Raw genomic sequence first — 13,084 nt, 5'->3', positions numbered from 1 at the left:
TTCATACAAGTGCTTAAACATTAATGCACAAAAAAATCTAATACAGTTTGCAATATGATAAGCATGTGTTTTTAGGTATGCAATGCGCCAATTTTTCTTAGTTTTGAAAAGAAAGTAAATGGTCCTGCTGTAGTTTTAAGACAAAAGCAGTAAAAAGATCCACTTGCGTAAAGAAATTAATTGTGAACCAAACTCGTAAAATAAGCACGTTCTTTCGCAATGAAGATGCCAAATCAAGAAAATCAATATGTCAAATGTTATCGCATCTTATGTCATAACAAATAAAGCATCCACGGACTTGTCAACTTGTATAAGACGCATAGAAACTGAATGTTGATCAGATACAAGGAGTACGCCAATAAAGTACATTATATAACTGCAAAGATTATAGTGCTTGTGATACATTCAAAATAATCGACAATATCGTTCCATCTGAGAAATACTGATGTCTTCTGATGTTTGAGAGTGCAGGAGAATACAAAGTTACTTAAAAAAACCGGCCATTGTGAGGATAGAGCCGGAATATATGTGATCGATCACTTGCAACAGCCATCTACCATGAATTTCACAATGAAATGGGTGTAACCTGCAAGGAGAGATGCAATCAGAAGAGCAAGGGTAATATAGAATAACAATCAAAGAATGGTAAGGTAAAAGGGGATTAGGATTAGTGGATGAGGGACAGATTTACACATAGGATGAGGATAGTAGTAGAAGTAAAGAGGATGAAAAGAAGGATTTACTTTTTTAAAAGGATCCTACATAGAAATACTGTAAAGTTATATCAATGCGAAGGGATGAGAAGTTTTTTTCTGTAAAAATCCTCTGAAAGTTCAAATAAGAAAACTACCATCTCCTCAACATTTAAATCATTCAACTCAGGACCAAAGTTATGCAGTATCTATAAGAGATCAAACCATATAGATCACATTATATCTCCCACTTAGGATGCAAATGGTTACGAAATATTGATGATTTTTAACATTTAGCTCTGACCAGAGAACAAAGCCCTCCAAAATTATTATATGCGCTATTCAGTCAGGTGTCCATCTCTCTTTCACACAGATTTATGTGAGTGTTAAAAGACAATTATTACATTCAGTTCATCATATAATCGTCCATGCTTCCAGTGCACTCCACTCTTAATAATTCTAAGACTATAAATCATATAACGTCCATGCTTCCAGTGCACTCCACTCTTAATAATTCTAAGACTATAAATCATGAAATTGAACTTATAAACACCCGATCAGTAGTCTTATGATATCCCAAAAGCTACGTGTGGAATGACTTAATGATACAGAGTAGGCAAAAAAGTAAACACAAATGAGACAGAATATATTCAAAGGAATCCCTTCAGTGATTTCACATTAGAGAAATTAAATATTTTAAGACCCACAATTATATTTGTAAGCGCGGTGTAAAACACATTTCAATTACCACTGACTGAAGGCTATAGATGTCATTAATAGTTTTCAATTAGAAAAGTTGCTTATGCTATTTCATAGAGGGTTAAGGTAGCGTTTGGGAGAGCTTCTAGGAAAATTTTATGAAGGAGAAACTCATAAGCGCTTGTTGGAAACTCTCCCAATCACCACCTAAACACTTTTCAAGTCTCAACCTAATTGCAACTGAAAACTTGCTACCACCATCCCTGCATTTTCTTAGGAAATATTATGGTGACTCCAGGCACATATAGAAGTGGTTCGCATTGCAGCTAAATTTTACAATAAAATAAGCTTTAAATACAGGGAAAAATCAATTAAAGTTGGCGATCAAATACTTGACTAGTGAGGAGTAATCAGCAGGCCAACTTTTCATGGTTTATTCATCTATCAAGTACAGTGGTGTCTCAATTACCAATATCAGAGTGCATGTTAGGTGGCACTTGGTAAGGGAACGAAATCACATATATGCACGAGTTTACAAGGCCTTAACCAATAATAACCTGAAAAGTAAAATCGTGTAATACATTTCAAACAACAGATATGTTTAAGCGAGCAGTAAAATCCTAACCATTTAATTGAAATGTTCAAATAAAAGAGCACACATCCCTTCGCAAATTGACCACAAGATAAAAAAATTTATCACATAAACAAAAGCTATAAGTTGCTAACATGAAATCAAAATAAAAACTCTTAGAAATGGACAGAATATTACACCAACTTGGTAAGAATTCCGACTATAACTCGAATTCTTATGGTAGTAGCACAGCTTCTATGATCTCTAATCAATGCACTAGAATCTAACATCTCAGACACTATGCAAATGTAAACGAAAGAGGAAGCTTCTTTCATAAAGTCACACAACACTTCCATAATATATAACTCTGAAATCAAACAACTCCCAAGTACTTTATCAACAAATGATAAAAATCATCATTACATGTCTGTAACCTCGCTGTCAATTAGCATCCTTCAGTGAAATTGCACTTTTCGAAACTTTACACAAACACATTTATGCAAACTTTAAGACGGTATCTAGTGGGAGTCAGGTCGGTATGCCTAAGTCCTTGTTTGGTTGTCGGGGAAGAATTTCGATTTCAGGAAAGTTTTGGAATTCATTTTCCCACTGGATCCACTTGCCACAAAACTCACCATGCAAAAATTGAAGAAAGGATTTAAGGGAAAATATTAACCACTTGCTTTCTTTTGTATCTGCTTCATCATTGCATTTATTGTGTTACATATTTTCTCCGCGTTCTCTCTCTTTTTTTTAGTTGGGGGAGAAAATTGTTATAATTGATTCTCAAACTCAAGATCTCGTCCAAAACTTAGGACCTCGGTGCCATATAAGCTACAGGTCATCGGCTCCGTGTTCTCTTTTTTAAAAAAAATCAACAAAAAAGCCATGCAAACTAATTAACATCAACTTGTATCGATGAACTTGCTTACACAAATTAACCTTGTCTAACATTCTTTCAAATTCTTTAATTGACTTATAATGGTGGTTTTCAATTTAAATATCACATTAATAAGTATGGAAATAATATCACTAAAATCTTTTGACCATAATTAATGATACAACTTATATTCGAATGTAGCGGAAGTTAATTTAGAATGCAAGTACAATCATAATAAGTTGTTTTATAAATAAAATTTTTGCAGATAAGTTCTGCTGAGATTTAAGAGAATTTAAATAAACACCAAAAAAATGATGGTATACGTAGATGCCAAATAAGCATGACAAAATATGCCTAGAGAACATTTTGAACATACAAAAATAATATGCACAAGTGATTCATAAAAAACCAACCAAACATGAACGTTCAATAATTTTCTTTAGTTTTCTTTTACTTCCCCACAAACTTCCACAGATACCAAACAAAGAATCAAGTTTCTTTTTCATTTTCAGGGATCACACATCCCGCAATTTGTGAAAGGAAACGATAAAACCAAGAAATTTTTATCACATGAGAGTCAAATCACATGTCAAAAGATAACATTTATGAGCAAAATCAAACGAAATTGCAGAAGAAAAAACATAAGTCTACCAGATTATCAATCCAGAGTTTACGACTCGTCATCGGAATCCTCAGATTGTAACTGTAAAGGTCCTTTTGTAACATTATTATCACCAAGTAGTTCACGTGATGCTTTCTCAAGGAATTCCTGAGCTGCAGAACGAACAGATTGCTTCTCCGGTGCCTGATATTTTCTCTTCTTTTGAATACTTCTCTCCAGATAGTTAATCCTTCGGCTCTCCCCCCGACTTACTTCCCTCATGCTCTGCTTCTGCTCTGCAAAATAGATTTATTGCACAAAAGGCAACTACACATGAAGGCTACATATCTATAAAAACGAAACATATACCTCGAGAAAGATCAGGCAATGAATGCTCAATAAAGCGAGCAGCTGCTTGGGGATTAATGGTTGCTGAAGGTCGAAGAGGCGCTGCAAAAACAAGCGACAGTTAGATGATGATAGTAGAGCCATTCTCACAGATAACATTAGTCATCATAAGACCAAAATGGCAGATATAGTGCACATGAAAGTGCCAATTTCACTGTAAAATAAATATGACTTGAGATATAATCAAGACAACATACGATACAATGTAAATTTCACACTCATGAAGGAAATAAATGTGTCAAGAATTGATGGAAGCAATTCCCATTGATTTCTTAGATAAGTAGTTACTAATACGATAGTCTTAGGGTGCAAATTAACTAAGCCGCGCAGTGCTATGGGGCCTAGGCGCAAAGCGCAAGGTGATTTGCAATGAAGAGAAGCATAAGAGTACATGATATTTTAAAATATAAGTACAAGGAGACAATTCTATTATATGGCATCCAAACTATACTTACAAAAAAACAAACAGGCACATAAATAAATTTTTTATTAGTTCTTTTAATATTCCTTCTTATGTACAACATTAATTCTCAAATACTTATTTCACTTCATCTTTCTATTTAAATTTATATCGTCGCTTATATTATAAGAACTCAACATGGAGTGTTAATAGCTATCGATATGCTTATCTAACAAGGTAAATTACGAATCCTGATATATAGAATCCAAAAAAATATTTGTGGTAGGTTGACGAAAATGTTTGATTCAATTAAAATTTTGCATGCATGACACATGCAAACAGCTATACCACACTCTAATTAACCTCTTGTGCAATGACAATGACATTCAGGAATAAACAAAAGTACAAAAGTAAAGAGTGACAAATTGAAAAACATAAAACTGCTCTTAGTTCTTTAAATGCAGATACTATTCCCCATTTTCTTCAAGACATTTTCTTTCTAGAAGCTCATTCGGTTAGGTTGTTAGCTTTTCTTTCTACCATTCTCACACATTCACATTGGGGAGGTATATTTGCGGGAGTTTTAAATGATTTTTTAGTGGGTTCCCTTTTTCTCTTGGTTATGGAGTTTTAAAGCTTTTTAAGTCTTGCTGCCATGGGAAAGGGAAGGGCAACAGCCTACAGTCTGGATGAAAAAAGAACTTCAAAATGTCTAAGGTCTTTTTAAGTTATGGCAACTGGAGCCTTCCCCTCCAAGGCACAGCCTGCCACGTGCCTCTTTGAACCGCTGCACCCAGGAATGCAGCAGGGCATATAAGCCACATCCGGTTGTGCCCTGCACCTAGTTGTGCCAGAACCTTGTATTTGCATTGATAACTATGATCAATAACACAAGCAATTACACTTGAAAAGGGTAACACAGTAATTTGTACACGAATGCCTTAATTCTATGCTTACAAAAAAAATACAAAAGACATTGAGAGAAAGTGGAGCAGAGTTCTACTTAATGTCTTAATATTTGAGAATGAAAGGAAGCTTATGTATACCTTTGTTCAAGTCCATGCACTGCTTCAATTTCTCTTCATACAAGCTCAATCTCTCCTAAATTCATTTCAAACAGGAAAAAATAAACAAAAAATAGATAACAAAACCAACTTCATATCCAGTAGGACCAATACTAGATATTGTGTGCATTCAAAAATCAAAAACATCACACACAACATAACCAATTAAGAAAACCACCACTAGTTTTTTGAATAATTAAATTGAAATTTTACATATCCACATATATGACAACAAAAAAAAATAACAAATAGGAAAAACAAGCACTCCAACTTGAAGGCCTGTAATAATTTATTTGGGTCAATAGGTCATCAAGGATGCAAGAAGTAATTGAACTTTTTCATCTCTTCCCTAATTGAGTGACAACAGATAACATGATGGCTACTCGCATTAATCATCTATGGAGGAACAAGAACCCTTCCCCACCTCACAGGGAACTATTTAACATGCAATGTCATGAAGAAACCACAAGAACATCCCTCCCCAACCTCATTTCAATGTAACGCATAGCAAGAGCTATCAGAACCGAGCAGCTCATGTAACCAATAAGAAAAGGTAAAAGAAAGACTAAGGAAATAATTATAACATACAACCGAATCAAGAAAACGAAAAGAAACATATTTATCTCCCAAGTAATTAATGAAAAACAAATAAAAATTGCAACATTGGCTGGATAAAAAGAAACATACAAATTCTCTTTTGATAGGATGATCATCTGGGTCCACGCCCTTGCATCTCAACCTCACTGTAAACCACATCAATCAAGAAAACATAATTAGAGAATCGTTTCCAATTACTCGCATTATAATACAATCAATAGGATATTTTTTTAAAAAAAAAATTGAAACTTCACATCAATTATGCATGCTTAATCTTTGAACAAACATAGATGAAAAGGCAAAACATGATCTGCTTACAAGCAAAGAGGGTGGTGTTGGCCTTGGCAATCATCAAAAGGACATTTGCTCTTTCGAGAGGCTCTAATTCGGAAAGGGTTTCCTTATCACAGTAAGACAGGAACTCTTCCAGATTCGCTTTCACTTCTTCAACGTTTCTTGATGTTCTACTCACAGCCTCCATAACTGATTCAGGTATCACGTTATGGCTACCTCCACTGCTGCTACCACCGCTTTCCATCGTTCTCTTGCGATTCTTGCGACTAAAATCGAGTTCTTTTCCCTGTGGGTGTCTTCTAAAAAGGGTTCGAAGAATTCGGAGAATTAAATTCGTTGATTCCCACAATCTACTGTTGTGGGTGGAACGAATAATAACAATGGGATTTCTTTGCTGGCGGCGGTTTACATGAAATTGTAAGCGAGAGGGTACAAAATATAGATTTCTTTGAATATCTCTATACTACTACATTATTATGATTTACTAGTATTTTACTATCCGATGCACGAAATGTTATTTTATACAATTAATTATTCAAATTAGTAAGTATAAGCAGTTGAATAAAAAATTAAAATACAAAAATCTTAATGCATTGTAGACAATTAGAAAACCAAATAATTATTCTATAAATTTTGAAAAACTTCCTTAAACACAATATTTGACGTTAAATTTTTCTGCTTGCTGTCACGGTCATTATCACGGTCATTTCTTCTACAAAAAATACACCATTTGAGACAACGTTCAAAGAAGGATGATGATCTTTTGCGTTGAAGTTGATTTATTTATCATTGCAGTTGATTTCTTGACTGACTGACACTGCGACTAATATAAAAAATAATAAAAATATATTAAACATCATAACATGAGTTTATAGACATCCTATATTCTAAATTATATTGACGAACAGACGTCGGTCTATCAACATTCTTGACAGAAGATAGAGGAAAATCTTCATCACTTGTTACATCAACTATCTCTGAGAGATTTTTAGTTGAGCTGCTAGGCATTTGAGAAGAAATATTTATGTCGATTAGATTCGTAATGCCTGAGTGGCAGCATCAAGGTCTAAGCCAAATTGAGCAAATGGATTAGCTGCAAAAACCAATATTTAAAAGAAATAAATATAATAATTTAGATTAGACAAATGTGAAAAAATTGTACTTTGTCGAATTAAAAATAAAATAAAATTCATACGATTTGTGATCTCGTTTAAAGGAGATATTGATGTTGGCATCACCGTGTTAACTGAATCACGTAAATTAGATTGTTGTGGTATTCTCGCTCTCGGATCCAGATATTTTGTTTAAATATTTACAACATAAAATATTTAAATAAATAATCAATTATAATGATAATTCATAAGAAAAATGTTTCGACGAATACTTGTTCTTGTTTATATTTTTCTGGATTTTACGGGTTTAATAAACATTTGTGTCGTTATTATGTACAGATCTACCAAGAAAATACTTCATCGTTGGTTTCGAATTCTTTTCGGCGTTCAAAAACATAAATCAGTGTATTACTTTTCCACGGATCCTCTTTCTTGACAACAGATTTGTGATTACTTTGCTATAATACGTTGAAAAATGTGTCTTATAGAACTAATTTGTGTTATTTATAAATGTGTCTTATAGAACTAATTTGTGTTATTTATAATTGAAGTAATCAATCTGTTTGAAGTCATGATAAGATAAAGTTGGAATTAGATTGATTATTTGAATCTTAAAAGTCATAAGTTTTATATCTGGATCCCATAGATTATGAGATTATATAGATATGAATCCCAAATTTCTGAGATTTTTCTCAAATTATAAACATCTAATAACATATTATTGCATGTATCAAAATGTAAACAATTTAATATATTGTTGAGCATGTGATAAACTGATTGAATGACCATGATTTGTTTCAATTTTAGTTTGATTTTTCAAATAAAATATTTATTTGTCTATTTGGCGTCATTCTTATTTTAAATTTATGCACAATTTTCTGTTTACCTGCTATTTTTTTTAAAAAAAACCAAATAAATCAGTGTATATTGAAGTATATCTTAGTTTTATCAGCAAAAATAAGTGATGTCAACAAAAGTCGTTACGAATTGAATATGCCCTCTTATTAGTAGTTAAAATTTCATCATATCAAAAAAATATATATATATGTGAGACTCTATTTTAAAATTCAAAATATCGTTCTCTTTAAATGGTTGTGTTAGAAAAAAATATATTGTTTTTAAATTATTGTGTGTTCGTATTTTATAAGCATTTCATTTCATATATGCATAAAACACTACACTTTGAATACTTAAGCAAATTTATACGTGTAATTATGGTAGTATTAAATATAATATTTGATTAATTTTAAAATATTAAACCGATGGTACTGTCAAAATAAAATAAAATGATTTAAATATTTTAAGTTGTGTCATAAGATTTTTATTTGAAATTGTATATAAAAATCTTGTATAAATTTTGAGACATTATAGAATAAGAAAATTATAAACCAATAAACCATAAATTCCAAAAATTTAAAATTCAAAAATTAAAAGCAAATCCTCCAATTAAAACAATAGTAGTAGAATTAAATTAAAAATCCAAAAACCGTCTAAACTGAAAATCAAAATATAACTCTCATAAACCTTAATATCTAATAACAACTGGAAATAAATTTTCTCAATGCGAATAAATATATTTCATTCCTTCTCTTGCTTAATTTTAGTCTTCAATTTTTTGTTGGGTGTTGTAGATGAGAATTCATCAATGAGTGTTCGTTTCAGCGTAGAATCATTCAGAACATCCTTTCAAATCACGGTCTTGCTACTGGATTTTAAAGGAGTGAAAACTTTATCTTATGACGAAAGAACCTAAAAATAATAGAAACAATTGATATTTTATTTTATTATTATAAATTCATATAGAAGATATATTTGATTTTGTGATATTTACATCAACATCTCATGTTTCATTATTTTTCAATTTTGAAAACAAATCAGATTTTTGAAATAAACCAAGAATGTTAATAAATATTATATTAAAATTTAAATATTGAAATTCAAGTAAAAAACAATATCATACATGATTTTCAAAAACTTCTCCATAATATTTTTCCACAACAGTAGGGTCTTCTGTTAATTTCATGACATCGTATGTTCCATTAAATCCGTGAATTTGGTTGGTTCTAAGTTGAATTTTGAACAGAACCTTCCGATCAACTAAATGATATATCAACTTCTTTTGGTGTTTTTGAAGCATCCGTACCCTGAAATATTGTGTGGGTGATTAAAAGCTTATGTGTGTGTGTGTGTGTGTATATATATATATATATATATATTATAATTTACTATATATAAAATTAATAAATAAATTATAATATATTATTAAAACCATAGAATAAAAACCTGATTATCCATCTCGGCATTAATTTCATGAACTGTTTTTCCAATAAGTTGAATGCACTCTCTGTCTCAAAGTAAGGAAATTGCATTTTCAGTGCTGTCAACGAATCTTAAATGAATCTTGAACCTTGAAAACCAATGTTTTAAAAATATGTTTGTAGAATATATAAATTAAAATAAACTTATGAAATAAATGAGCATATATTAATAAATCAAACCCCATAACTGTATTTGTGATCGTCTCATGAATGCGTTAAATCTGTAGAATACGACACATGTAAAGTTTATATTTATATTTGTAATGTTTCAGCAAGAAAACAAACAATTGGTACATTTTACCTCACGATCGTGGAAGACACATTCTATCTGAAAATTTCGTTCTTCTTTTACTTAGGTTCATATCGATGAACCAAACGCAGCTTAATAACACATAAACTCATGGTTGGAGAAACCTTATGGATTGCACTGAAAATGGGTGTCATTTATCAAAATCTCGGCTGAGGCAGAAATATAACGTGAAATGAAAAAAAGGAAATCGTTTTGCAGTGTGATTATTTTCAAAACAAATATTTAGCTTTATATTAATCTATGGATTGATTACCATGTTTAAAAAAATTAAAATTAAACATGATCTTGTATGGATTTTTATTTGTTAAAAATTTAAAATTTTAAATATCTTGTTAAAAGAAGTTTTCAGTTTTTTTTAAAAAAAAATGTATTATCTTGAAAGTAGCACTGAAAATTATGCTGATTGTTTTTTTTTCCCAAGCAAATATTTAGCTTTATATTAATCTGTGGATTGATTACTTAATTTAACAAATTTAAATGCAACATGATCTTGAAATAGATTTTTGTTTGTTAAAAATTTAAAATTTAAAATATCATGTTAAAATGAGTTTTCAGATTTTGTTTAAAATGTATTATCTTGAATTTATTCAATTACCACGTGAAATGGATCTGAAAATCATGTTGATTATTTTTTTAAGTAAATATTTAGTTTTATATTAATCCATGAATTGATTACTAAATTTAAGAAATTTAAATTCAACATGATCTTGAAATGGATTGTTGATATAAAGAAAAATTTAATATTTTTATTATCTTGTCAATAGTTGTGAGGTGACAAAAATTTAATTTATTATTTTCTCAAAATATAATCTTTAAATACATTTAAAGTATTAGATCAAATTTATTCTTATCCAACAACAATTTTCTACTTTAAAAGGCAAAAATTATCGGTTATTTATTATCTCATAATAATTTATGTTAATATTTTCAATGTAAAATTTATGCAATATTTATGTATTTAGTAATCTGCTTTGGGCGGGAAAAAATTTGTTTTCTTATTTTAGCATAATTTCTTGTTTATATATATAGATAGATATATATATATATATATATACAATTTTGCTATCCTGCCCACTCACCGTGCCCACCTAATGTGCCCACCATTAGGTGGCACTCAACTATTGGATGTGATGAATTGTGCGTCCAATAGTTGAGTGCCACCTCATGGTGGGCACATTAGGTGGGCACGGTGGGTGGGCAGGATAGCAAAACTCTATATATATATACAGTTTTGTTATGCTGCCCACTTTTCATGCCCACCTCCATGCCCACCTATGAGGTGGCACTCATCCATTGGATGAACCATTTGTATATGATTCATCTCATCCATTGGATGATTGTCACCTCATAGGTGGGCATGAAGGTGGGCAACATAACATAACTATATATATATATATATATATATATATATATATATATATATATATATATATATATATATATATAAAATAGTCATTTCAATTAAAATAAGAATGTAAAGTAATCAAGAAAATTTGTTCGGTCTATTTAAGCATTATCTAAAATAAATCAAATTTGAAATTTATAAATATGGTAAATATTGCAAACTAATAAAAAATTTCCGTTAATAATGCTCATTTTTCATTTTTGGTCAAACTTTCATATTATTGAATATAATATTATATTGTGTTTAAGAAAATTTAATTTCCGAAATTAAAAGACTTTTAAATGTTAAAAGAAAATTAAGTAATTATTTTATTTAAGTTATATTTTATATGTAATTATTTTTTAAAAAAATTGATATATACGGATACTTAAAATTAATAAATTTCTATAGACTGATTAAGCAAATTTTATAATGATAATTTATTTATTTATTATTATATTTGTAGTATTTATTATATACATTTGAAAGTGTATATTTTTTTAGTAAATCAAAACATTATAAAATATGTAATTTGAGTCAATTATATGAGTTATCTTTATAAATTATATATTTATATATATAATATATAATAAATGAAAAGATTTGACCATTTCGTTGCATTTATAATATAAATAGAAATAAGTTTAGTTTGTTTCATTTTTCAGCTTAATATTTTTGGCGAGATTTTACTATATTTGGTAAAAATTCAGTTATTATATATATAGATTTTATTTTGTGCAAATTGCTCAAAAATCCTCAATGCAAACATGTTTTTCTCTGCACTCCCTAGCCACTTTTTTGTACCACATTTTTTGTTAATTTGTACCATATCTTGTATGGTTTTGTACCACATATTGTATTGTTTTGTACCACATTTTATGACTAGGGACCCCAAAGCAAAACATATTTGCATTTGGGGATTTTTGAGCAAATTGCCCTTTTATTTTTTTGTTTTTACATTATTTTTAATTTTAGACGTACCAAAAATAATCCTCTCTTTTTATAAAATTAATTAATTTTTTTATAATATATCATCAAAGTATATTTTAAATATAAAAATTATTTAAAAGAAAATTTTTTAAATAATATATTATATATGTGCATGTATCATATGTGAAGAAAAGATGTAGGAGTAGGACTGACATTGTTTGGTACAAGTATTATTAGTACATATATAACTTATCATATTCAGTCATTCGTTCTTTTCGTGATACTATTTATCCATATAGTAATTATTTATTTTACATCAATCAAATCATTAATCATTCATCTTACATCAATCAATTCATTGAATTTAAATTACTATATTTTCTTTATAAATAATATTATTCATATTTTATTTTATTCTTGAAAGGACAAAATGGTAATTTCTCATTTTTTATATAAAATTTAATCAGTCAAATCAATTAAACTATAATATATCAATCAAATCAAATACTATATTAACTATCATTTTTTATTTTCGATAAAAAAACTATCATTTTTTATTTATTTTATATTAATTACTTATCCATATATTATTTATCATATCACTCGAACCAAACGGTATGTTACCTGATTAGTATTTCAATTTCCTCTTTCCGAAAATAATTTTAAGATCTATTTGAAAGGAGATATGTAAAATCATGGGTTAAATTGATCTATAGCATGTACTATATTTGATTGTGCAAGTCTCACAAAAAGTCGATCTATTCATAAATATTTTTTACATAAAAAATAATTTATTCATAAGAGTGAATAATAAATATGTTTTA

At 29.5% G+C, this 13,084-nt stretch overlaps 1 protein-coding gene across 1 annotated transcript; it reads right to left on the bottom strand.

Moving 5' to 3' along the window:
* Window positions 1-243: 243 nt before the first annotated feature.
* On the bottom strand, window positions 244-6,611 carry LOC140864478 (uncharacterized). Its single transcript, XM_073268684.1, has 6 exons — window positions 6,231-6,611; window positions 6,003-6,058; window positions 5,298-5,352; window positions 3,813-3,893; window positions 3,494-3,739; window positions 244-586 (listed from the first exon to the last, which is right to left on the bottom strand). Exons 1-5 carry the CDS (start codon window positions 6,448-6,450, stop codon window positions 3,513-3,515), a joined length of 639 nt encoding a protein of 212 aa, XP_073124785.1. The 5' UTR covers window positions 6,451-6,611; the 3' UTR covers window positions 244-586; window positions 3,494-3,512.
* Window positions 6,612-13,084: the final 6,473 nt, after the last annotated feature.

Source organism: Henckelia pumila, chromosome 4 (genome assembly GCF_033568475.1).
Source record: "Henckelia pumila isolate YLH828 chromosome 4, ASM3356847v2, whole genome shotgun sequence".
NCBI lineage: Eukaryota > Viridiplantae > Streptophyta > Magnoliopsida > Lamiales > Gesneriaceae > Henckelia > Henckelia pumila.
The sequence above is the reverse complement of the archived record's forward strand: the minus strand, read 5'-3'. Positions and strand labels throughout refer to the sequence as shown.

Coding starts and splice junctions, on each gene's coding strand:
- LOC140864478 (XM_073268684.1), bottom strand. CDS start 6,450: ATGGAAAGCGGTGGTAGCAGCAGTGGAGGTAGCCATAACGTGATACCT. Junction 5,353..6,002: donor ATCCTATCAAAAGAGAATTT/GTATGTTTCTTT, acceptor AAATGAATTTAG/GAGAGATTGAGCTTGTATGA. Junction 3,894..5,297: donor GTGCATGGACTTGAACAAAG/GTATACATAAGC, acceptor TTGTTTTTGCAG/CGCCTCTTCGACCTTCAGCA.